This window comes from Rana temporaria, chromosome 2, assembly GCF_905171775.1.
Source record: "Rana temporaria chromosome 2, aRanTem1.1, whole genome shotgun sequence".
In the NCBI taxonomy this organism is placed as follows: Eukaryota; Metazoa; Chordata; class Amphibia; order Anura; family Ranidae; genus Rana; species Rana temporaria.
The window spans coordinates 299,470,486-299,498,175 of NC_053490.1; the positions used below are offsets into that span (position 1 = coordinate 299,470,486).

The following is a 27,690-nucleotide window of genomic DNA, read 5'->3' on the forward strand; positions in this document are numbered from 1 at the left end:
TATACATTTTATATATTATCTTTTTTGAGTGGGAGGAGAAGCAAATATTCCTTTTAAACACAACACAACATATATGTATAAATACACACACATGCATATGCATGTGTGTTTCAGTATATTCATAAATATACTGAACATCGAATTGACATATCACATTATATCATCAATGTGATGTCACAATAATGTGCAGTCTTCCGTGCTCTTGCTTAAAGACCTATGCAGTAAAAACATCATTAAAACTAGAGCTGTGTTTAAGGTATTTCATAATATAATGCAGTATGAAGTATGTGGCAATATATATATATTCTGGAGGCAAGGAGATTGCTTCTCTGTGCACGATTTGCATTTAGAACTTAGCATCTTTTGTAATTTGCTTTTTCTTAATAAGGCATATAGGTCCTTTAAAGCTATGCATCTTCCAACCAATATTGCATATATTATTACTGGAGATTTTTGGTTGGGGATCACAAGTCGGCTATGTGTGAAATATTTAGTATAATACATTTCCTGTAATGATATATACAAATTCAGGATATTGTATCACTTATTTTCTACATGTATTGATATGGCATTTAAAGACATACACATATATAAATATTTCTAATATATATATATATATATATATATATATATATATATATATATATATATATATATATATATATATATATATATATATATATATATATATATATATATATATGTACACAGATATATATAGAGAAGTATGTCTTTTTGTGGAGCCTAGAAGAAAACATCAAAACAATTCAATTTATAGTGCAGTGTTACTGTACTGTGGACTGGTTAATGAAGTTAAAAAATCTAAGAAAATAAAATGATTCTGCACTAGAAATGTCATATTGAGCTGTTCTCTTCTTTTATTACATTATCTAAACAAATACCCCCTCAGAGCTATTTACTTCAAACATGATTGCCCATCTTTGTCATTTAAACTATATATATATATATATATATATATATATACATATATATATATATATATATATATATATATATATATATATATATATATATATATATATATATATATATATATATATATATATACATGTGTATCTATTCCTTTTTTACAATTCCATGCAGAGGTTGTTTCTGCATACTTTGCATACAACATATTTCACAAGATCTTGTTTGCTCTTTTCATTCGAGATATCATTTTTACATCAGAGATGGTAATTTCCTCTCATCAATAACCTACAATGTTTCATCCATGTAACAGTTCAGAGAATTAGGCACTCTTTGTGCAGGCTAGATGGAGGGTTTGATTTTTGTTTTTGTAACTATAGATCTGGGAGCCATGGGGTGGATCCTGGATGTTCAAGGAAGAGCAGATCAAGGGTTCTTCACACAGTGATTTTATTCTCCAGAGCAGTTAGCCTTTTGGATACAGCTTCAAGTGAGGTAGGAGTTAAGGAAACAACTGAATGGTACAAAATAAAGCATTATTGGCAGGGTTAGAGACAAAAGAGCAACAACTTAGGACATGGGTGCTCATCCTGTGGCCCTTCAGCTGCTGCGGAACTACAAGTCCCATCAGTGGTGTAACTAGAACCTTCAGGGACCTGATGCAAGAAACCATGATAGGCCCCCCTGACCCCCCCCTCCCTTTCCATCCAACCCCCGAGCTTCCAATTTTGGGAGGGTGTCCATGGACATCCTCCCAGAACTCTGCCTCTCGTATGCCCCCTGGGATGTGCATCCAGCGCAATCACGGTGGCCCTTTACCATTTGATCGGCTAATCACATGTAAACAGACTTGCTGGGTATCAGCAGCCCTTTCCTTCCACGCTGTGTCTGTATAAGGAAAGGAGAGGCGTTAACTGCCAAGAATGTCAGTAAATTGTTTACACTGATAATCAAGGCTGCCTATCAGTGCCACCTATCAGTGCTCATCAATGCCACCTATTAGTGTCCATCAATGCTGCCTATTAGTGCCGCCGATGAGTGCTGCATTTCAGTGCCGCCTAGCATTGCTCATCAATGCTGCCTATCAGTACCACCTATCAGTGCCCATCAACGCTGCCAATCAGTGCTCATCAATGCCACCTATCAGTGCAGCATTTCAGTGCCTTCTATCAGTGCTCATCAATACTGCCTATCAGTGCCCATCTATTCCACCTATCAGTGCCTATCAATGCTGCCTACCAGTGCCCAGTGCCATCTATCCATATCAGTGCCCATCAATGCTGCTAATCAGCTTCCATCAGTGCCACCTATTAGTGCTGCGCATCAGTGCTCAATGCCCATCAGTGCCCATCAATTCCACCAATCAGTGCCACCAATCAGTGCTCATTAATGATGCCTATCAGTGCCACCTATCAGAGCTTATCAATGCTGCCTATCAGAGCTTATCAATGCCGCCTATCAGTGCCACCTATCAGTGCTAATCAATGCTGCCTATCAGCGCCTATCAGTGCCATCTATCAGTGCTCAATGCCTATCAATGCCACCTGTCGGTGTCCATCAATGCTGCCTATCAGTGCACATCAGTGTCACCTATCAGTGCTCATCAATGCCGCCTAACAGTGCCCATCAGTGCAGCCTATGAGTGCTGCCTATCAGTGCCCATCAATGCTGCCAATCAGCTTCCATCAGCGCCGCCTATCAGAGTCCATCAGTACAGCCTATGAGTGCTGCCTATCAGTGCTCATTAATGCCCATCAGTGCCGCCTATCAGTGACACCTATCATTGCTCATCAATGCTGCCCATCATTGCCCTTCAGTGCCACCTATCAGTGCTCATCAATGCCCATCAGTGCTGCAAGATTCTTCCTATAATGATTTTGTTGACCCTTCCACATTTCCTTCAAAAATTCCTCTCTGTTGATCACAACCGCATAGGTAGATTTACTCCTATCATTTTGAAGCAATCAAGATGTTTAGAAGGTGGAGGGATATGGAGTTTCCAGCTCACCTGTGGGCCCTTTAACTCAGCAGGTAGTTAGACTCAGTGAGGATCCTGTTTTAATTTTCTAGTAGAGGACACATGAGATTGTGAGTTGGGATTCTCTTGTCTCTGTAATATCATTGCTGACTGACTTCCTTATATAAAGCCCAATCCTAATCAAAAAAATTGACAAAGGTTCCAACACCTTTTTTTATTGTTGTTTTTTTGTGTATTGAAAAGATTTCACCATGTTTCATGTTTCAGGACCAGAGTTCAAGGAATTAGTGGATGGTATACATAACACTGCACAGACAAAAAAAAAACAGATATTTCAACTTGTTCCCACATTATCTAAAATGACAAAGTCTGTTTGGAGCTAGCAGTGAATCCTAATGACCTGTTAATTGGTTTACTTCATACCAGACAGATAGCAAATATCAACTTGGTGGAGTGAATCTCCCCTACCTTTTTTGTTAAAGCGGAGTTCCAACTTAAAAAAAAAAAAAATGTTAGCAGCTACAAATACTGCAGCTGCTGACTTTTAATAATTGGACACTTACCTGTCCCAGGGTCCAGCAATGCGGGGGGATGAAGCCCCGCTCCTCTCCCCCTCCTCTCTGCGGCGCCAGCATCACTACTGTGGGCCGCCCGGCTGTGGCTTCACAGCTGGGCACGCACCGCGCATGTGCGAGCCACACTGTGATTGGCCAGGCAATCATCTGGGACCTGTGAGGAGGGGGGAGAGGTGAACTTCCTTCCAGTGCCTCGAGATGAAGTGGGAGCTGAAACCCTCTAAAAAGAGGATTTTCGCTCCCCCCAAAAAAATTAGATGCCAAATGTGGCATATCAGGAGGTCACCTTCCCTTAAAGTGGAAATTGCATTTTTGGGTGGAATTACGCTTTAGATCATCTTTGCTTGCTTGCTTGTTAAGAAGATATACAGTAGGAATAATTTTTGTTAAAGATCTGAGCAATAAGGGGGAATCAACAACGAGTGGTGCAAGCACAATTCTTGCACCACCCTTCTAAACATATACATGGAGTAGATGCTGCTTCTAATTAACAAAAAGGGCACAAGCCCTTTTGTTAATTATGAGCGATCAGTTCTCTGTGCTGCTCTGTCTGTAACAGGCAGCACAGAGAATGTGAGAGCTGGAGTTGCATGCTCCAATCAACCTGCCTCTCCCTGCTCAGGTTAGAGCGGGACGGCGGAGGAGGATTGTTAATCCTGCAAGTTCTGCTTGTGCAGAGTTATCACTGCATGGGCAGAGAGAGGGAGTGAGTGTCTAATGGCTCATGTCCTGTATGAGCGTAAGATCACACCTGACAGGAATCTGTGGCAGTTTTTCTATATGGAAAACTACCATATTCCCTCTGTTAATTACAATAATTAGGTGCAGACCTGTGCTAGTTTCTATTTCATCCCAAACGTGAAACTGGCGCGATTGGTACCACAGGATAGGTTTGTTTTGTCAAATCTGTTTTTTAAAACCATAGCTATAGTCTGTTCTTGTTATATTTTAAAAAGGATATTTTTCCTTGTTAATGACTGGATGAGCTCGTCCACCTTGGTCTGGAACTTCACAATTGCCTCACATTCACAGGGGTTCTCTTCTGCGCATTCAAAAGAAAAAGGTAATTACTCATTAAAATCAATGCCAATCATATCAGCTGAATCCAAATACATCATACATTTCTGTTGCCAACATAAATTTTCTCCTACTTCATTGACACATACCCACACAAATCTTCATCTGAAGTTTCTTGCCAATTTCCTTCATGGCCTTGAAATCAGCTGAGTAGAAATAATGTTCACCCACAGGTTCTGAGGCAATCATCCTCAGCTCATCCTCCACAGCATTGCCCACACCGACAGCATACATCTTGTAACCTGTGCAACATTTATAGATGCTATTTAGTTCTAAATTGTTGTCCAACTTCTGAGACATTATACATTTCATTGCACTGCATTCTATACAACCAAATTTGTTGTAAGCAATTATTTACAACACTTTCACGTGATGCAACATTATTTAATAGTGATAGTAAACTAGTTCTTTAAGTGTATGTACATCAGTACCCCCAACTCACCATTTATATGCCACATGTATATATTGCTCCCACTCTAAACATGCAATATGCAGGCATGGATTTTTTTTAAAAGGTCAGAGGAAACCCAGATCTCTATAGTGCAATTAAAATTCAGTTGGCAGTCCAGCTGATAGTTTAGCTTTCAGTGCTCATTCACACCAGTGCATGCACCTTTTTCTTCCACATTTCTTATGCATAGGGCAACCCATTTAAATGATTGTGCTCCCTAAACACAAAAATGCGGAAAAAAACATGCATGCTCAGTCGCACCTCCTGGTGTGACCTGAGCCTCAGTTTTTGGGGAGTAGCGCTATTAGGTAAACTATTTCCTACCCAAACCCTTAATGCTAAAGGTAAACTATATTGATTTTGTGCCACCTACAGGAAAATTGGACACTAGCAACAAAAAAAACCCCTTAAAAACCTGCTGGTCAAACAGTATAACTCCTCCCACCCCCACTCCCATGATGTGCCTAAAAAGACATATCTCCTAAGCTTGAGCTAGTATCTCCGTTCTAATTGGCACACCTACCTAGTATTGGAGCATCTTGCATCCAAGTTCTCTACAGTCCTTTAAGATTTTTAAAATCTTGCCAGAATGTTTGCTGCAGCAAACAGTTTTGTATGGTGGTCCTTTCCTGACACACTGATTTCCTCTCAAAAGAGTATCGCTGAGCAATACCCTACTGAGAAGGTGTTTGTTAAGAAGTGAACCCTTCCCATGGTGGACCCGGTCATTTCTTGTCCGAAGAAAACCCTGATGACCACATTTAAGTATTTAACCACTTAAGACCCGGACCAATATGCAGGTAAAGGACCAGGCCCCTTTTTGCGATTCGGCACTGCGTCGCTTTAACTGACAATTGCGCGGTTGTGCGACGTGTTTCCCAAACAAAATTGGCGTAATTTTTTCCCCACAAATAGAGCTTTCTCTTGGTGGTATTTGATCACCTCTGCGTTTTTTATTTTATGCGCTATAAACAAAAATATAGCGTCAATTTCGAAAAAAAATGCAATATTTTTTACTTTTTGCTATAATAAATATCCCCCAAAAATATATATAAAAAAACGTTTTGTTCCTCAGTTTAGGCCGATACGTATTCTTCTACCTATTTTTGGTAAACAAAATTGCAATAAGCGTTTATCGATGGTTTGCGCAAAATTTATAGCGTTTACAAAATAGGGGATAGTTTTATTGCATTTTTATTAATATTTTTTTTTTACTACTAATGGCGGCGATCATTGATTTTTTTCATGACTGCAAAATTATGGTGGACATATCGGACAATTTTGACACATTTTCGGGGCCATTGTCATTTTCACAGCAAAAAGTGCTATAAAAATGCATTGTTTACTGTGAAAATGACAATTGCAGTTTGGGAGTTAACCACTAGGGGGCCCTGAAGGGGTTAAGTGTGACCTCATATGCGTTTATAACTGTAGGGGGGCAGGGCTGGAAGTGTGACATCATTGATCGCCTTTCCCTATATCAGGGAACAGACGATCAATGACAGTGCCACTGTGAAGAATGGGGAAGGTGTGTTTACACACACCTCTCTCCGTTCTTCAGCTCCTGTGACCGATCGCGGGACTCCGGTGGCGATCGGGTCCTGTGGCCGCGGAGCTTCGGACCGGGGTCACGGGGGTGCGCCCGTGACCCACGGATGGGCACTTAAAAAGGACATACAGGTACGTGCTTGTGCCCAGCTGTGCCATTCTGCCGACGTATATCAGCGTTAGGCTGTCCTTAAGTGGTTAAAGACCCAGTCAATAAAAGGCTGGAAATGCTTTCCAAGTCCCTCTTCCCTGGCAGACTTTGCTCTGCAACACAGGTGGCAAACACAAGGCCCGCAGGCTGAATCTGGCCCTCCAGGCCATTTCATGTGGCCCTCACACCTCTCCTGCAGCTTCAGCCCTCCTCTGGTCCTACTCCATACCCTTACTTTCTGCTTTCAAGCAATGCATCCAGCTTCTTCCCAGCAGCAGCATAAGGAAGTGCACTGTGATGTAAGAAAGAGTGGGGGACTCAACTTCTGATGGTGGGGTGGCTCTTGACATCTAATGTAAAGGGGAGGAGGTGCGCTGGACATCTAATCTTACAGATACAACTGGCCCTTTTGAGGGCAATCAAAATGCTGATGCGGCTCCTACACTAGGAGGGTGCTGCACCAGTAAAAAGCTAAAACTCCAGCTGGAAAACCTTCTTCCTCTGGCACTAAGACACAGCTATTACCAGACCTTCATGTCATACCAGAAAAGGAGACACATATCCCACCCTTCTGCCTTATGATCTTACTATTTCTTTTGTATAAAACTGAAGCATGTTGGCAATGGGAGGTGATTTACTGGCTAATGAAAAGCTTTTTTGTTGCCATATCCTATTCTGGTGTAGGTGGCAGAATAACCCAGATGTCTCAGAATTCTCGATCCTTAATGAACTCTACAAAAATAATTTTACGGTAAGTCAAAAAATGTGTACAGAACCCCTTTAATAGTTGCCTACAACACTTAGAACAATGGGAAGCCAATTTTTTTTATCATTTTTAATAGAGTAGAGGAGGGTTAATATTGCTGTCAGTTTTAATTTTTTGCTACCTGTATTTCTTTAGAGAGACTTCCCCTTATGACCTGTCCTGTAGACTCAACAGAATGTAAGAGGATATCTTTCCAGTGTGATGGATATCGCCTCTTAGACAGTTGTCACAGAAACAGGTAGAAGAATACATATCGGCCTAAACTGATGAAGACATTTTTTGTTTTGGTTTATAGCGCAAAAAATTAAATCCGCAGAGGTGATCAAATACCACCAAAAGAAAGCTCTATATTTTGTTTGGGTACAGCGTCGCACGACTGCGCAATTGTCAGTTAAAGTGACACAGTGCCGTTTTGCAAAAAAATGGCCTAATCATTAAGGGGGCAAATCCTTCCTTCAGTCTTTAAGTGGTTAGCCTATTCCTAACACCTAACTTAATCCCAAATGTAGCCCTTATTTCTTATCTGTATCCCCAAATTTAAAGCTTTAAAGCTTTTTTACTCAACCGTAATACTAATAAAACATTTTTTTTTAAATAAAATAACAAACATGTAATAGTGGCCCCCAAACCTCCATTTCTTTGTGGGTCCCCATAGCAAGTCTCTTGCTATGAAGGCACACAGTGTCTGCGTGCTCAGTGGGACTTAGCCTGCCTCTACTTCCTCCTCACTACATTTGATTGACTGCAATGGCTCCTGCCTCTGCTCGAGTGCTGTGCAAAGAGGAAGAGTGGGGAGAATATATGCAGCTGTGCACCACGCTGGATCTATTCTCCCCTCTCTTCCCCTGGAGAAGAAATGGAAATCACTTGTATCACTTTAATTAAACCAATCCCTTCTAAGATACAGTCCTTATTCTGCACTGGGAGTAGTGGCAGTAGTGCCTGCCCCAAAAAGTATATGCTGTGGCTAAAAAAATGTAATCTACAGTCCCAGCTGCTTGAATGCATAAGCATGCCTATGTATACACTGAGAACTTTAGCACATACTACAGCCAATGTAATTAGAGCTAACAAACTTGGGGCCAGTTGCTCTTTCAGATATTATTTTTATTTTATTTTTATTGTTTATAGCTATACTATTCTTAATCCAGCTGGCAATTCGTCTGATTATGTTGAAATGACAGCCCTTATTTATTTTTTTACCAGCACCACTAATGTCTGTCACTAACTGTTGACTTTGCTAGTCTCCCAACGTTCTTCTCTTTCTCCTCGAACTTGAAACTGACTTTGATTCCTGATTTGTTTCTTATCACATGGCATATGTACTTAACTTTACTTCTAAAACTTGCACAGTACTGTGCCTGTAGCTGACCTGTTACCAGGGGCGGACTGACAACTCATGGGGCCCCCGGCAATAGAAGATTATGGGGCCCCCGGGCTTACAGATGGCCACCACGCCAGGAGGCAGTGCAGAGGCGGGGCAGCTAAAATCTCTGGATTTTCACTTTAAAAGCATGTCAGTTTCGGACATATCAGGGACAGATGTAAAAAAAACACAGATTTTTACATACTGTCCCTGGTTTTACTGAGCCTGGCAACCCTGATGGGGCCCCCTAGTGGCATGGGGCCCTCGGGCAGTGCCCGAGTGACTCAATGGTCGGTCCACCCCTGCCTGTTACTTAAAACGGACCTTCAGTCATTTTTAAATCTTCTGCCCTTGTTGTTTTAACTTCTATAGTAAAAACTTTTTTTTTTCTGCCAGTAAATACCTTATACAGCCCACTTCCTGTTTCTTGTCTTGTAAAAAGCCTAGGCTTATAACATCATGCACAGCTCTCTCTCTCACTTTTGTGAGAGTTTGCCAGGAAAGGAGGGGGGTGAGTCATTAGAGTGCCAATGAGAGCTGCAGGGCTGCAGAGCTTGAGTTGTGCCTCTATGTGTCTGTGTAAATCCAGGAAGTTAACAGGCAACAGCTTCAGTTGCCCACAGTTAAAATGGCTGCAGCCAGATTTAGTGGAGGGGGATTTCGGCAGCATATTTGGCAAGTACAGAATCACAGTACATATAAAATAATATGCAAAGTGGTTGGAGGGAAGCTTCGGAATCACAAAGATGTTTTTATTGCAAATTATGTGAGCAGACTGCAGTTCCTCTTTCCCAACTGCACCCCTGACTGTTTTGTATGTCATTTTGCCTTCTTTTTTTTCTGTTGATGACCTATCGTCATTGTTTGATTGTGCTTGCTGCTCCAGTACTTGAAAGTTGTATAACGGCTTTATTATTGCTGATATTTGACTGTTTAATTATGTTGCTAGTTACCATTTTGAAACTCTTGCTACTTCACTGTCTATCACAATCTTATAATGCCAGTCTATGGGCTCATTCACATGGGAGTTAAGACTCATTTACCATAATGGGCTATTTTTTTCCAGCACATCTATATTTCATGTGCTGTGTGCAGGCAGCTCATTCATGTCCATTAGGAAGCAGCAGCTGCACAGACACAGCTGCCATTCCTAATGTGACATGCATGTAGGTGTGTGGCCCTGATTGTAGACAGTCCTAAAGGATGTAAATAAGAGATCTTTGTTCATCAAATCAGTTTCTATTCAGGTTAGTATCATAAATTCTAACTCTTTAAATTATATCACAACATTTTTTTTTCTTGTATAAGCCTGCAGGAATTATTAATGATGTTTGATTGTTTAGTCATATGCAGAATAGTTATATTGGTTTATTTTTTCTGTTAAACTGTGCAGCTAAAGATATCAGAAGTTATAGGTTGCTGTAAAATTTACAAATGTTTCTTACCTAGTTCCTTTGCTTTCAGAGCAGCATCATTGATGTAGTCCTGGGAACGACCATCAGTAAAGACAATGCCAACTTTGGATACACCAGGTCTTCCTCCATTGGAGATGGTAAATGTGTTGTCAATGAGATATTTGATGGCTTGGCCAGTCATGGTGCCTTTTTCCATGTAAGCCATCTTTTTTACTGCAGATTTAATATCTTTCTTACTGTTAAATCTGCCCAATGGGAATTCCTGTCTTACTGAACTGGAATATTGAACTACACCGACATGTGCCTTGGTAGTTCCAACATCCAAGGATTCCACAACCTGGTTGATAAATTGCTTGACAAGTTCAAAATTTTCTGGGCGCACACTCTTGGATCCATCAATTAGAAATACAAGATCAATAGCTGATGCACCACATGCTAAGTAGAAAAAAAACAAAATATATTGTCAATGTTATGTTCTGATAATGGTAGGGGCTTTACAGTGCAAAATGGAAACTGACTCTTTGGGCACATGATCAAGACTAAGTAAAATATCGGTAGTACTCTGAAATTTACCATTGCAGGTCTTGCCATCTTCATTTAATGTGTATCCATCCCTGCATGCACAAGTGTAAGATCCAGGAGTGCTGACGCATATCTGCTGACAGTCATGATCTCCAGTGGAACAGAGGTCAGCCATTTCTGGGCAAAAAAAGAGAAGCTAAGTAAACACTCAAATACACATTTTTAGCACCCTACATAATGTGCAAGCTAAGACAAATACTACCTACCACAGAATGCTTCTTGGAACTTCTTGCTGAGCTTCTCAATTACACTGTAACTCTCCACATAGTCCACATGGTCATCCAGGGGCTCACTGGCAATCTGACGAAGAGTGGTCATATCAACACGTCCTACTCCAATGGCAAACAGCTCCAAACCACTCTCACGAGCCCTAGCAGAGACATCCTTTATACCATCTTGAGGTCGGCCATCTGTTACCACAATGGCTACCTAAAACATAAGGAAATTATTAAATTGCTACAGTGAATTTTTACCACTTTTTATTAAAAATGCTATAAAACTATCCCCTATTTTATAGACGCTATAACTTTTGCGCAAACCGATCAATAAACGCTTATTGTGATTTTTTTTTACCAAAAATATGTAGAAGAATACGTATTGGCATAAACTGAGGACATTTTTATTTTTTTTTAGACATTTTTGGGGGATATTTATTATAGCAAAAAGTAAAAAATATTGATTTTTGCCAAAATTGTCGCTCTATTTTTGTTTATAGCGCAAACAAATAAAAAACGCAGAGGTGATCAAATACCACCAAAAGAAAGCTCTATTTGTGGGGAAAAAAAGGGCAATTTTGTTTGGGAGCCACATCGCACGACCGCGCAATTGCCAGTTTAAGCGACGCAGTGCGGAATCGCAAAAAGTGGCCTGGTCATTGACCAGCAAAATGGTCCGAGGCTTAAGTGGTTAAGCTAGTCTCTACACAGCAGCTATCCAGATGAGCATATGCTCAGCAACAGCTCTGGAGGCTGCACTTAGATCCCACTGGACTGGAAGATTGCAGGACTATCTCGGAATGTGACCTTTGGACACTAGGCTCTGCTTGTGGTGTTTTGCGTACTGTCACAGCCTGCAGATTGCTCTGATGGTCCAGAGCCATGGCACAGCCTCAGGTGCAACCCTATCTTTGAAGTCTCTTTCTGTGAGTGGCAAGAATGGCCTGGAATGTAACCTTCAGGCACTGGGCTTTGCCTTGCGGAACATTTTAGAACTCAGTGTATTAGCTGGTTTCTGGGTAATGAGTGGTGGCACAGCCTCTGCTGTGACCCTGTTTTTAAAGGCTCATTTCATGAGCAAGGGCTAATTTCATGACCACTAGAAGCTACCTCACAGTTGTAACTGTTGTCAACCATTTTCATATTTCCTGCCATTTTTTACCACAGTAAAGATTAGGACTTGAGCACTGACATCATTGCTAGGTGAAGTGCTGTGTGTGCATGCTTTCCTGACATTCAGCCTAGAGCAAGCACCATTCCACTGCTGCTCCTGCTCCTGAAACAGATTATGTTCTGTTCTAATGCCTACCTATAGAGACTTGGTCATTATAGAAATGATTGGGGCAGACCTCTGTTTATAACAAACCGCTGCCTTGCACCATGTGTTCCGTTGCTACTACACATACGTGGTCCTTTTTACCAGGCCCCCCAGGTTCCATGCACTGAGACCCACCATGTACCTGTCTTAGTAGGAACTTGCCCTTGGGGGTTTTTATATAGAATGATATTCCCTCTCCTCCTGTGAAAAATTTTGGATCACCCTTTTCCTCAATTTTCCCTCTCCCCAAGGGACATTTCTGTATTACAGAGTTTGGTGGGGAACACTACTCCTTCCCCTAGGAAAATCTCAGTGTCTTTGAAGAGAACATGAAATTTGTACTCATACTTGTATTTTTTGACAACACTTGACTTTATGTCTGTCCTAGTGCTTTTTCTTGGCATTCTCATTTGGGACACTTAGGTGACCTTTTTTGAAGAGGGTCAATTTCCAATGCATGGAACCTTACACGTATTTAGTGTTGGTAACTTTCAGCCACTAATGAGTGGGGTAACCAGCTTAGATCCTTACTAAAGAACTCTTAACTGTTTGGTTTAGTGGAATCTTTTCCTAGCAGTTAAAGTTCTCTCTCTTAGTTCTCTTATAAGGACTAGGAATATCGGGGAAGCTTGTCCTCTTAACATTGGCTCTCCTTGTCTTGTTGACCTTCAGGTTTTTTTATTCTCTCTTGGTATCCTAAAGATCATACTTAAGAATAGATGTACAGGTGTCCCTACAGATAATATAGTCCCTCACATGAACTCTAATGCCGCGTACACACGATCAGAGTTTCCGATGAAAAAAGTCTGATCGTGTGGGCCCCATCAGATTTTTTTCCGTCGGTGTTTAGAAATAGAACACGTTTTATTTTTTTCTGATGGAAAAAAAAACGATAGGAAATTCCTATCGTCTGTGTGCAACTCCGACGCAGAAAAAACCCACGCATGCTCAGAATCAAGTCAACACATGCTCGGAAGCATTGAACTTAATTTTTCTTGGCTCGTCGTAGTGTTTTACGTCACCGCGTTTTGGACGGTCGGAATTTGGTCTGACAGCGTGTATGCAAGACAGCTTGAACAGAAGTCCGCCGAAAAATTCCATCGGATTTTAGGCAATCGGAAATTCTGATCGTGTGTACGGGGCATAAGTCTGTTGTTGTTTATGTGTTAGCCCCTCTCCTCTATCGTGGGAGGACTCCTGTATTGGAGCTGTCCTCAAGGGGTCCCTTGCAAGTCCTCCCCTGTAACTATGGCTGATACGCAGCCTCTAGGGGAGGCTCCTTCAAATATCTTTCCATCTCCTGTTCTTAATCAGGTATTTTTCTTAGGACTTAGGTTTCTCCCCCTTACGACTGTGGAAGCTTCACTGGGTCGGGGAGGGTCAGAAGACTTACAGCCTCATGTTCTAAATCAGATAAACAGGCCCTGCAGTGAGTTGTTTCCTGTCTAATTCTTGTGACACTGCCAGGTTTCCTTGAGAACAGATCTGCATGTCTTACTGTATTTTCTGTACCAGTATGGGGTAGTTGTCTTCCCAGTCCTTTCTATTTTGGTGCAGGGTTCTTCTTGCACCCTTTTGTCCCCTTGTTTGTCAGTCCCTCTCTGACTTAAAGGTGGTTCCTTTATGGTTGTCTCCAATTCCTTAGACCATTAAACCATTAGGTTATCTTTTTTAGATGGTTCGTTGTTCTCATATGAGATTAAATGTCTGTCTTATGGTTTAGCTGTTTAGCTGTTAACCACCCCTGTATTTAGATTGCTTTTGGTGTGCTTACCTTAAAATCTTTTGTATAGGTTCTACCCTTGTGTTTGTTGACCCTATGTAGAGTTCCTCACAACACTGAAGCATGGTAGCTGGCCATTAACTTTTTTTCTCAGAGAGTGTCCCAACTTCCTGTAGGAAGCAGCATAAAGCCCAAATGTCTAAGATGTTCTATTTTTATGTGCCCCTCAATAGACTTTAAGAAAAAGTTTTGACTGTAAATAGAAAAATCCTATTTTTTTTACCTATACCGCCAACTGAATCTGCATCAAAGGGATAAGAGGGGTATGTTAAAATTCCAAAAACCTTTGACACTATGAGATTTATCAAAATTTCCTGGTATACTTTTGAAATTCTTCAATCATGGGGATTTGATGTTTGATCTTAAGCTGACAAGCAAACTGACTGGTTCATTGCCAGCTGTGCAAATCATCTTGCTGCATGAGTACCTTGACAATAAGATCCAGTAGTGGAAAACATATGCCCTCCATAGACTGGGCAATTTTGACTGCCTAAGGCAGTGGTTCTCAACCTGAGGGTCGGGACCCCCTCGGGGGTCAAATGATGATTTGCCAAGGGTCACTGAATCCTGGGATGTTCCTGAAGCCTGCGCTGCTCTCCCAGCCATTTCACGGCCACCCAGCAGGGCTGTTCCTGGAGCCCACACCCGCCCACTCAGTCTTTTCACAGCCACCCATTCTGTTCACAGCGTGGTTGGGGGGCAGAGACTAGAGGTCAGCTGACTGGTGAGGAATGTGAAGTGGGAGGGGCTGGAGGAGACCCTATCTCCTGATTTCGGCATAGGTGTCACTGCTACGAGACACTTGAACCCGAAGACACAGTGAGTTACACTTATAGTTGCCATTAAAAGTCCATACGACAGTTCTCAGATCAGCAGAAGATCTTGATCAATAGCACCTTAGTTGGCTGATCAGAACTCTCCCCAGCATTACCACTCATCCCAACTCCCAACCAAGGAGTAAGAGAAGGAATACAAATAGAGAATACATGGAAGGAAAAGAGGGGGAGGAACAAAGAAAAGGGGAGAGAAAGAATAAGAGAAAGAACAAGAAAGATGGCAAAAAAAAAGAAATTACAATAGAGAGAGATAAAAGAAGAACAAAGAGAAAGAGTGGTACATCCTAAAATGTACCATAAGGGGATTTAATACTGTACGAGTGGAAGGGAGCGCTAAATGTTTGTGGGTTAGGGGTGCAAATTACTCGTCTTGCCTTGGGTGCTGACAACCCACGCTACAATTTTTTACTGTTGGGGGTCCCCACAACTTGGGAAATGTTATCAAGGGGTCACGGCACTAGAAGGTTGAGAACCACTGGCCTAAGGCATCAGGAGGTTGTTTGAAATGGAGTGGAGTTTTATTCATAGAAGTGTTTTATATAAAGTTCTCACTAGAGAGCTGGCTGTTGCCAAAATTTAGGGCAAAAACTGCTTGTAAGCAAAGGCTATTAGCTACTGGTTTAGTTAATGAGATGAGTGATACAAGTGGCATATATGGAGATTATAAGTCCTGCATGCAGATGATAGAAGTAGGATTTATTTTTAATAAAATGATCAGATCAGATTATATTTTATATTTTCTGGTGTTTAGAGCTGTCTAGTATATAGAAACCATACATATGCTTTGCAAAATGTGTCTTGCTCTGGCTACCACTTGAAAAATTTGCCATGGCAGTTTAGTTTAGATGTAAATATTTTGATTTTCTATGACTCTCACCTGCTTAAAATTCATTTTATTCATTAAAATGTGCAATATGTAGGTACAGTTTAATCTCCTAAGAGCTTGCATTGTATGATTTTAAAGTACATTTTCTCTATTAAAACCTCCATTATCTCAAGACATGTCTTTAGAATGGCCTTACAGTCTTCTTATTTGACAAGTGCAAGTATAGGCAAACATTTTAATACATATTTGAAATACATATATGCACTTTGTCCCACCAAATTTGTAATCCAGACACCCCTGTGATAGAGACTGGACTGCTGGTTGAAAATAACTCTGCCATAGCTGACCACATATGGGAGAGACTGCCCATAGCTCAGTGTGAGGTGTGATTTGGATCTCTGGTGTGATCAGGCTGCCCATAGCTAAGTGTGAGGTGTGATTTGGATGTCTGGTGTGATCAGACTGTAGTAGAAAGGACCCCCGCTTGTAAGGAAGGAAAATATAGACTGTCTCAGCAGGATTGAAAGAGAGAGAGACCAAAGCAATTTACATCCCTGTCTGATTTTAACTTGACTTTTACTAAATCAGAGTATATGTCCAGAGACCCAGAATAATGGTGACCTGGGTCTGGTAAAAGACTAACATTGTACAAGTTCATCTGTTATCTGCTGGAAACTGTTGGGCTTTTATCACAGGTCCCCAGCAAATTTATGTTTTCATCAGTCAGTGGCAAACGGGATAAAACGAAGACTTTAACTACAAATTGATAGGCAAATGCAGTTCACTTCCTCTTTTTGCTTTTGGGTATAGATATGCCTTTTTTTTCTGCATAGAATTTTCATGTCTTTACAGTGGGGCAGATTCCTATTTTTTGTCCTGGGCTTTTTTATTTTTTATAATTATTTTCTAACCACTAACAGTTTTTGTGTTTCTTTTCTGTGCAATTCTAAATTTCAGCCTGTTTTCATACACAGAATTAAATAAAATACCTTGGGCATATTTTTTTACTAACTGTTTTTTTTTTTACTTTATCCAAAAAGAGACATGTCCATTCCTATTACTGATTTGTGAATCTCAAATAAAAGTAAGGTATGTCATTTAGTTTACAAATTGTATATAGCTACTACAGCTATTTATGACAAAGGTTTGTGTGTTTCAAAAGCCAGTTACACTATACCTGAAAAGGGGCCCACTCCCATCCCTTTGCACGTCCAACTGATAATACCTGTCATAGCTTTCTGTGTAAGCTTTATCTTGGCAACATTCCTTAAACTGAATGCTCTAGTCTAGAGCTCAGTAAATATTAAACAAAGAAGCATACAGGACATAACACTACTTGGTCCTAATATGTGCAAATACCATACTGATATAGAAGAATGGTTTGTAGATATCACAATTATGTAGCACGCTGACATCTGTAGCATTAAAGTCATTGGTGTTAGCTTGCTATCAATGCATCATCATTTATGACAAGTTTGAAGAGCCCTTTACTGAGAGAGTAAAACAAGAGTGTCATTGTTGTTCTTACCTTATGAGAAAGCTTTTTGCCAGGCTATCATGTCAATCCAATGTCTATACTATTTTCTTAGTCTGATTTAGAATAGGTATGCAGATATGGAGGTTTGACTTTATTTGCTCCAGCTCAGAAACTTGTGCCGCGTACACACGACCGTTTTTCGCGATGTGAAAAATTAAATTTTTTTAATGTCATTAAAAACGACCGTGTGTGGGCTCCAGAGCATTTTTTTGCGACGTTAAAAATGGGCATTAAAAATGTAGAACATGCTCTAAATTTTCGCATAGTTTTTAACGTCGTAAAAAATGGTCATGTGTGGGCTTTAACGACGTGAAAATAACGCGCATGCTCAGAAGCAAGTTATGAGACAGGAGCGCTTATTCTGGTAAAACTAGCGTTCGTAATGGAGATAACACACTCATCACGCTATAACAGACTGAAAATCGCGAATCATCTCTCACCAAACCTTTACTAACACAAAATCAGCAAAAGCAGCCCCAAGGGTGGCGCCATCCGAATGGTACTTCCCCTTTATAGTGCCGTCGTACGTGTTGTACGTCACCGCGCTTTGCTAAAGCATTTTTTTTTCACGATCGTGTGTAGGCAAGGCCGGCTTAACAATAATCGGGTTGAAAAATGGTCGTGTGTACGTGGCATTAGAGACTAATGAAGCCATTAAAGCAAATGTTGTAAATAACGACTTCCTGTAAAAAAAAAAAAAAAAAAGACCCTGCATTCAGCAATAGGGATGAGCTTCGTATGTTCGAACGTTCGCCGAAATACAAACAAAACGGGTCGTTCGCGCCAAATTCGAGTGGCGCGTCACGGCCCATAATTCACTGCGGCATTGCTGGCTGATGATTGGCCAAGCATGCACTATGACCCGCATGCTTGGCCAATCACAGCGCGCAAAAAACGGAGAGCCATAATTGGCCAAAGCCAGGGTGGCTTTGGCCAATTATGGCTCAGGGCTTTAGTACACACCCCACACTATAAAAGGCCGCCTGCAGGGTGGCCTTTTGTAGTGTGTTGCGGTGGTGTTGGAGAGAACAGAGAGAGAGTGTCATTTTTTGCAGGTTGATAGAGCAGGCAGGCAGGCTAGTCAGTTAATGTTACAGTATGTAGAGGATATATATACATCCCAGGTGTTGTACATATATTTATACACTGTATAGTTTAGCTAGATCTGTTCTTCCTAATTTACTGGCAGGCAGGTGATTGTGCTAGCTGCAGTATTCTTATGTGGTTTATTGCCTGTGTCCTCTGTAGTTTGCACCTAAAGCTACTTGGTGTGTACTGGCCGTGTGCTCTGTAGTTTGCACCTAAAGCTACGTGGTGTGTGTACTGTCTGTGTCTGTGCTATTTTTCGCAATGATTTTCATTCATATTGCAGGGACCAGACATTACATTAAAACAGCAAGCAGTTTTAAATTACTTTTTTCTTATAGTAATCCCATTTTGTGCAGGGACAGTTCTAAACACGTGCTACTTCACAGGCATACTATAGACACCCAGCAGGTACAATATTTAAAGGTATTTTTCATTTTATTTTATTTTTTAAGCATCATTAAAATCACTGCTCCTGAAAAAACTACTGTTTTTAAAACGTTTTTTCCATTGAAACATGTTCCCTGGGGCAAGACCCGGGTTCTCAAAGACGTTTTGCAACAATAACTTGCATATTAGGCATATTGGGCTTTAAAATTAGCACTTTTGAATTTGAACGTTCGAGTCCCATAGACGTCAATGGGGTTCTAAATGTTTGCGCGAACATTCGGTCCTTTCGAAGGTTCTGGTGCGAACCGAATGGGGGGGTGTTCGGCTCATCCCTATTCCGCAATTAATTTTTATTTTTTTTATGTTTTACTCTATATTTTACTCTATATACATATGTTCAGTATACACGTAAACTCCACTGATGCTTATGGCTGTTTCATATACATTAAACTTGCATTTGCAAAGTGGAAACCAATGCATCAGTTAATTTATGCATTTATGGAATAAAGCACCATTAAAGGGACTTACCGGATATAAACATATATAATTTTAAAGTGTATCTTCGAGCAAAACTTTTATTTTAGCTTTGGATAGAGTGGGGAATGGTTAGACCATCTGTAATTTTTTTTTTATTATTGCTGTTTATGCCCTCATTGGAGAGATTCCCTTATCTATTTGTACTGATGACCATTGTCACAAGGAATGAAAGTGAGGAGAAATACAACGTGTTAGAGTTGTCTCCGGGACAAAAGATAAGGGTAAATCTTTCTATGGCAGGCCTGTTTCAGGGACAGCTGCTAAGAGGGTGTTTCTACCTTTCCCTACTATATCCAAAACTAAAAATAATTTTGGTTATACATACCATTTAGATGCTGAGTGTGAGACTGTGACCTGTGATGTATATACAGTGATGTATATGTTTTCATCTAAACATTCTGTAAAGTGTGTGATTGGACCTTGTATGGCAATGATCTGAAAAGGTTAAGATCTCAAATTAACGAGTGGATCCCGAATTCTTATGGCCTGTACACACGAACGGTTCGTCTGATGAAAACGGACCGATGGAATGTTTTCATTGGATGAACCGATCGTGTGTGGGCCCCATCAGTGTTTTTCCCATCGGTGAAAAAAAATAGTTTAAAAAACCTGTTTTAAATTTTTCGTATGGTTAAAAAACCGATAGAAAAAAACGATCGTCTGTGGGAAAATCCATCGGTCAAAAATCCACGCATGCTCAGAATCAAGTCGACGCATCCTCAGAAGCATTGAACTTAATTTTTCTCTGCACGTCGTTGTGTTTTACGTCACCGCGTTGGACACGATCGGAATTTTTAACCGATGGTGTGTAGGCAAGACTGATGAAAGTCAGCTTCATCAGATATCTGATGAAAAAATCCACTGGTTCGTTTTCATCAGACGAACCAATCGTGTGTTAAGGGCATTACACTACCTCCTAACTTCAGGATATAGGTGTCAAGCTTTACCTTTCCTTGTTGAGCTTTTTTCTTATAAAAAGAGATAATTTCTGCAAATTCCTTTTTTCCTAAGCTGAATGAGAAGAAATATTCAGCTTCTAATTTATTCTTTATTACAAGCTCTTAGGAGTGAAGAATGATCTTTCAAGGTTTTGATCATATAGAAATGAACAATTAGGCCGGGTACACACGGACAAACATGTATGGTGAAAGCGGTCCGTCGGACCGTTTTCACCATACATGTCTGCCAGAGGGCTTCTGTACGATGGTTGTACACACCATCGTACAGAAGTCCGCGCGTAAACAATACGCGGGGCGTGTCCGCGGTGTCGCCGCGTCGATGACGCGGTGTCGCCGCGACAATGACGCGGCGACGTGGGCGGCCCGCCTTTAAAATGCTTCCACGCATGCGTCTAAGTCATTCGACGCATGCGAGGGACGGCGGGCGCCTGGACATGTACGGTAGGTCTGTACTGACGACCGTACATGTCCGAGCGGGCAGAATTCCAGCGGACTGTTTTAAAACAAGTCCAGGAATATTTGTCTGCTGGGAAAAGGCCCGGCGGGCAAATGTTTGCTGGAATTCGGCCCGCTCGCGCCCACACACGACCAAACATGTCTGCTGAAACTGGCCTGCGGGCCAGTTTCAGCAGACATGTTTGGTCGTGAGTATGGGGCCTTAGATTTCCATTCATGCAAGAAAAATTAAATCCGTTATTAAAAAAAATGTATAATGAAAATCCTTACATTTATTGTACAGTGATATTTCAGTTGTTAAATATCCTTTTTAAATGATATTAATATAGAAATGTGTGCCCACCATCACACATCATACAAAAAAAGGTAAACCTTGTTTTTTCGTTTACTTGTTTGTATTGCATGGAGATAAGAAATTTTGTACTGACCATCTTGTAATGGACTCTATAGGGACAATTAAAATTACAAGTGCGATTAATTTTCACCAAACCTGGGAATAAGATTGTACTTGGGTCTTCTGATAGAATAAAGGGATTGTTAATATTGTTGATTGTTGTGGTAGATTAACATATGTACTGCTCACCTTCTTGACACCTGGTGATCTGAGACGTGCCCCTTCGCCTTCAGTAAAAGCCTGGTTGATGGAATATTGAATGGCAAGGCCTGTCATTGTACCGGTTGACAGAGGCTGGACTTTTTTGACTGCCTGAAGCAACGCAGCTTTAGTTTTGTGGGTTTTGAGGGAGAACTCATTTTTGACAGAGCTGGCATAATTGAGGACTCCGACTCTTGTGGCATTTACACCGACATCCAGAGACTCGATGACCTGAGACAAGAAGACTTTGACTTGTTCAAATTCAGAAGGCCGTACACTACGTGAGCTGTCTACGATGAATACCAGGTCAGTGGGATGAGTCCTGCAGTTTGGGCCTTTGTCGGATGAGAGGCAAGAATAAGAAAGAGATTGTCTATGTTATTAAATTTAACAGAAACTTATATACTCTTTTACATGTCATTCATAGTTTTTAGCTGTCTACAGTAATTAAGACACATCATTAAATGAACAGTGACTACAAATTAAGGCAGATCTTTATAGGGTGGACACAGGAACAAAGCTACTTTTCATAAAATTACTAGTAAAACATTCAGTCGTGGTGTGCAGGATACAAGACTGATGATCATGATCACCCATTAACTGGGGCAGGATCACACTGAAGAATACAATTTTTAAAGGCTAAAGCACGGAAGTAGCAGTTTGAGATACACAGTGATAAATATTTTTAAAAGAAAGGTCAAATCAATATGTTTGTACCGTGAAGGAATTTAATCAGTACAATGCTTCATTTGTTATATTACTGTGTTTTGTATGGCTGTGACTATTGGTAAAAGGCAGCATATTCCAAGCAGGCTGTATTTATTCGAAAACCTGATCTCCGTATTGGGTTCCAAAAATCTGGCATACAACTTATAACTTGATGTGGCTTCACTCTTTATTAAAATACATTAGGAGACAATTTCTTGACATGACATGACTAAAAAAAATGTAATATTTTTTCAGTTACGGATTTCATCTATTTGACAGTATTTATGTCTCGTGCACTATAAACATGTGTATACTTAGTGATTGAAAAATAACATGAACATTATACTATTCCTCTGGGAACCTAAAATTAGTGTTAATTGACTTGTTTCACATAATACAGCAAACTGCTGTCAATACACTACAGAAGTATTCTTCAAATAAAATTGGCTGTTGTATTATTTGCTATAAGAAGAACGATATCAGAAACAACAGATGTAAATGATTTAAATCAATACCTTTTTATCTATTATACCAGAGTGCAAGATCAATAAAAATTATGACCACACTAAATCTATGGAAAGTTCAAACAAGCAGAATATTTGACAGAAGCCACTGAGGATTCGAGGATTCTGACATAACCATACACCACACCAAGCTCTGTGTGCTCATTAAAACACATTGATCAAACTGTTAGCACAAGCTTAGTATATTGCATTATCATTATTAAAAAATGCCCTAAACTCAAAGGTTAGAAACATCTATAATCAAAAAAAAGCAAGCAACAACATTTTTAATAATAATAGTAAGGCACAAAATTATGAACATACACATTAATAATAAAAACATATTACATAATTATAAAAACGTTTACTCTTTGACTACTCTGACATTTCAACAGTGTCATTTGATAGAGATTAACCTATATTAAGTGCCTAATGCTATTAGGCCAAAGGCAAACAAGACTAATGTAAAAAATAAATAAAAATACATTTAAAATGAAAAAAAACAAAACAATTTTTTTTATTCCAGGCGGAAAAAAAAAACACGGACAATTCAGTAACATAGTATGAAAAGCTGTCAATTGAGGTAATGCATGAATTCAGCCCTCATTGGCTGCTAAAATCATCTTATTTTGTACATTAACAGTAGTTTAGGTACACAGAAATAGAAAGGGGATTCATGCAGTATATGTACTTTAGATATTTTCTCCTTATACCATCAAGAACAATTTTAACATGAACCTGTAGTGCAGTCATGTGCAATAATAACAATGTAGATAGTTAGTAGGTAACAGACATTGCTACAGCATACCTGTACTGTCAAAGGGCAGCTACCCATATGGTCACTGGGGCTTTTCGGAAAATCGAAATGTCTTGCTATGGGTGGAAATAATCATACCCCCTTCTGCTCCAACAAGAGAGTGGTTTCACCATTGCAACAGGCATGAGCATTGTCACATGGTGGAGGAATGAGGTTTGTGTAGAGCTTTTAAAATAGTGCATTTTAGAAAGTAAGTGACTAAAGAGGTGTGCTGTTACAATCAAGGTGTGCTGTAGCACCTTAGTGTGTCTGCTGGCTCATGCAGTTTTTTTTTGTTGTTGTTTGTTTTTTGTGAGTATGCGAACTACAGATTTACTTTAAATTAGTTCTAACTAGCGGTTTCTAATGTTAAAGCTGTTTAGATATATATTTATATCTTTATAAAAAGTATGTCACAGCTTCTGAAGCCATAGGAAACCTACTTTGTCTATGGATGTCCCCATTTGTTTACAGCAAAGCACATTCTGAAGAAATGTGGCCAGAGATATACAACATGCTTCGTTTTTTTATTTAAGAATGATGATTGGAGGACAACATAAGCAATACATTTTTTCATACAAAAGGTTATTGTTTATCAAAATGACAGCATTATGTTGTTCATATATTGGCAAATATAGAAACAACAAGTAAATCAGAGCATCAGGTACACCTAAAGTATATACCTTCATAAATGGGCAGGTACTTACTTATTAATAGACATGTGCATTCGTTTTCATCCGAATGCATTTTCGTCCGAATTTCAGGTATTTTCGTTATCATTTTAACAAACGAAAACGAACGCACAGAATACAAAAACCGAAAGATCCGACATAAACAAATGCTTTATTTTCATTTTCGTTGGTCGAATGTGCCTAACCTTAACTCTATTAGTCCAAGATTATTCTACATAGAGAGAAAAGATTTGACATTAGAGAGAGAAAAGATTTGATGTTATAGAGAGAAAAGATTCAACATTATAGAGAGAAAAGATCGCTGCTGGAATTGGGTGGGGGAAGTAAAATAAAAATAATGATGATGATAAATGTTATTGGCTGATTGTAACCAAAGAGGAGGAGCAGTAAAATAACTAGAACTAACTCGACAATTCAACATGGACGACGAAAATTCGACAAAGTATCGAAAAACATACAAACGTCAAATCTGTCATTGAAGGCTTATGGTGTCTGTTGATAGTTCTAAGAAGATTCGACGGAGCAGCTAAACTGTACGACGCTGCAATCATACATTTCCGGTCAAATGCTCGGCCCATAGGCTATAGAAAAATTCTAATGTTGGTTTACTAGTAATAATAATTAATAAATATAATTATTACTAGTCATACAACATTAGAATTCTACTATAGCTTGTAGGCGGAACATTCGACCTGAAAAGTATGATTGCAGCGTCGTACAGTTTCGCTGCACCGTCGACTCATCTTTGAACATTCGACAGACACCATAAGCCTTCAATGACAGATTCAACCTCAATCTGTTCGGATTTTTAGACGAATGCAATTTTCAACGAAAAACAAAATAGATAAAAATGAATTTCGGAACTAACTAAATACATTTATTTTTCGGACGAAAACGAAATTCTGAAACAAAATATTTCAGTGTGCACATGTCTACTTGTTAATCTACTTTATTTACCACTATAAATTACACCATTCAAAGTGTAGAAATCCATAGAAACTGGCCAAAAAGCATTTACAAATTTGATTTCAGAAAACTGAACTTTGATTGCCTACTATGTCCAAAGCTGGCAATGCATTATACAACTTACGGTAACTATTCAATTTCCTTTAGATTTACCTTCAACTATGTAGTGCAAGGGCCTGCCTGATTGCATACAAATAGGTTTGACCTCACATTATATAGTTTTGGTAAAGCTAAAGGAAAATTGTACAAGGAAATTGTATAATGTTTGGCCAGTCTTTGCTTTTCACATTGCTGATTACACTGCCTTCCAGTACAATGTGTTGCAGTTTACTTTGTGTGATAATTCTAGCTTGGCTAAAATATCTAACCAAATACGAAATAACATAACTTATCTATCTATCTATCTATCTATCTATCTATCTATCTATCTATCTATCTATCTATCTATCTATCTATCTATCTATCTATCTATCTATAATATTTGTTTTGATATTAACTAAACTGTTAGAAGTCACCTTTCCAAAGTATTTGATAGGAGTTCTTTAACACACTTAAGTTAATAGTGCTCAGGTTTGAAGAATAGTATTCTGGGTCTTTTACAATACATTGTCTACAAGTTTGTGCTAAGGCCATTCAAAAAGAAAAAGGGAACTTACCCCTTTGCTGCTGTGGTGGTGCTCCCACTGCAAAGGCATAGCAGCTAAAGAGCAGAAGAGCGGAGAGTAGACAGGTCTTCATGATGTCCAGAGGGGAGTCAGAAAGCAAAGTGAGGATGAAGCACTGGGTAATTTGTGTTCAAGGTATCTTACTTACATCCCTCCAGGTGTGCCTCCCAGTTAAGTGACATAGAGGGGTGGAATGGGTGGGGACTGGCTTGAGGGAGGTGAAATAGGAGGAGGAAGATTAAGGAAAGTATATTTATCGTTGTACAATATTGGTTTTCAAAACACTAAAGTTAACTCTTTAGTTTGCTTTGACTTTTCTTTACTATAGAAAAGTTGTAGGTACAAGAGAAACTCTTAAAGCACGCTTGTTACAGCTGTCTTCGACATCACCTACACATAACATGAAGATAGAATTTAATAGTGGTGGCTGTTCACCTGTCCAGTGCTGAATCATAGTTTGGATAAATGAGCTGGTGAGGGCACCCAGAGGACCAGCTGTGGGCTCTGTTTTTCACCAGTCTGAGAAGGGTGAATAAAGGCACGGAATGCTTGTAGACGACAGCTAGTAATTTTGCTACTAATGGTTAATCAGGTGAAAGCACCTAAATGAGAGCCTTTCAGTGTAACTTATAAAAGGAGTCCTGTATCTGCAGGGAAGACATAAAGATCTCTGTTCAGGATCAGGGCTAATTCCAGCTTTAGCACACAAAGTATCTGCGTAGCCCTCTGCGTCGCAATTTAAGGCTAAAGGAAAGCAATGCAATATAGCTCTATAAGCAACTGACATAGGACCATAGCAACCATGTTTAGCACATTTGCTCTGTGGTGGCACATAACAAGTTTAACCTCGGAAATATTATTTTATTGAAGGTCTGCAATGTTGCACTCTACTTTTATTTGACAACTCTAACAAAACAGCAACTGTTCACATTAATATACAGTACTTACAAGTCTTCCTTTCTACTCAGCCAGTAGCTTTAATCACTTTGTATACTTTACTTTTCCTCTTTTCCCTCCATATGACTACTCCCTATATTTAACTCCTGCCATCTGCAGTCAAGCAGATTTTTTTTAATGTGATTCTTGAACGAAAGTCATGGTGCGATAATAAAGAACTAGTCAGTGCAGCACAGAACAAAACAGCATACATACAGTTATACATGCACGCTTTAGTGGAAAGCTGAGATTTTTACAAAAAATATTATTAAGGCCAGGTTTACATCTATCTAAATCTGTATTTGTCTGTTTGCGGTATGTTTTTTAATGTGCATTATAGCATGTTTACGTGCATCTTCATTATTGTTTGGGCATCGCTGTGCATGAAAATGCACAGGAAAATGGACATTCCTCATTTTTCAAACCACAGTGCAATGCACCACAGCACTCTGAACAGTCTCATTTAATAACATTGCTTCTTATGACACATGCATTGTTTTGCTCTACAGCACATGTGTTAAAATGCAAAAGAGTTAATGGGGCCTTAAAGCTAAGCTCCGGGTTCACAGTTTTCCATGTAAATAAACTCCTTAATAGCAACAAAGGAAATAAATTCATGAAATGCCTATGTACTACATAGCCAGTGCAGAGAGTAGAGCTGTGGGGGAGGGGGGTGGGCTACCTGCAGAAAACTAGAGGAGGGGCAGATACAAGATCATTCACCATGTACAAGGACTGAGGACTGGGACTAGTCCTTTAGTACATTAAACTCCTGTACAGAGGCAACGTTTATCACTGAATTACTTCACAGATCTGGAAGAAATTCACAAAGCATACCATAATTCAGGAAAAGGGAAGTGTGTATGTTGGGGGGAGGGAGGAGGGGGTTTTGAACATGTCAAACAGGGACCCCAAAATCAAGGTAATGGAACACCAAGGTTAATAGAGGTATGGTAAAGTAAAGGCAAATCTGTGCTGTAAAAGAAAAGTCAGTTTTTAACTGTCAGATCTTGATTAAATTATTGATTGTAACCTGTAGGCTTAAAAGAA

The 27,690-nt window shown here is 39.7% G+C and overlaps 1 protein-coding gene across 1 annotated transcript; it reads right to left on the minus strand.

The window, feature by feature from the left end:
• Nucleotides 1-1,069: 1,069 nt before the first annotated feature.
• Nucleotides 1,070-25,867, minus strand: MATN1 (matrilin 1). Its single transcript, XM_040337286.1, has 8 exons — nucleotides 25,696-25,867; nucleotides 21,363-21,709; nucleotides 11,043-11,265; nucleotides 10,828-10,953; nucleotides 10,285-10,689; nucleotides 4,647-4,799; nucleotides 4,442-4,522; nucleotides 1,070-1,417 (listed from the first exon to the last, which is right to left on the minus strand). Exons 1-8 carry the CDS (start codon nucleotides 25,775-25,777, stop codon nucleotides 1,365-1,367), a joined length of 1,470 nt encoding a protein of 489 aa, XP_040193220.1. The 5' UTR covers nucleotides 25,778-25,867; the 3' UTR covers nucleotides 1,070-1,364.
• Nucleotides 25,868-27,690: the final 1,823 nt, after the last annotated feature.

What these genes read in the sequence shown, in the direction of transcription:
- MATN1 (XM_040337286.1), bottom strand. Translation starts at nt 25,777, where the DNA reads ATGAAGACCTGTCTACTCTCCGCTCTTCTGCTCTTTAGCTGCTATGCC. An exon ending in GATCACCAGGTGTCAAGAAG is followed by an intron (nt 11,266 to 21,362) that starts GTGAGCAGTACA and finishes CTTATGTTTTAG; the next exon opens with GTAGCCATTGTGGTAACAGA. An exon ending in TCAGATGAAGATTTGTGTGG is followed by an intron (nt 4,523 to 4,646) that starts GTATGTGTCAAT and finishes TTGAATGCGCAG; the next exon opens with AAGAGAACCCCTGTGAATGT.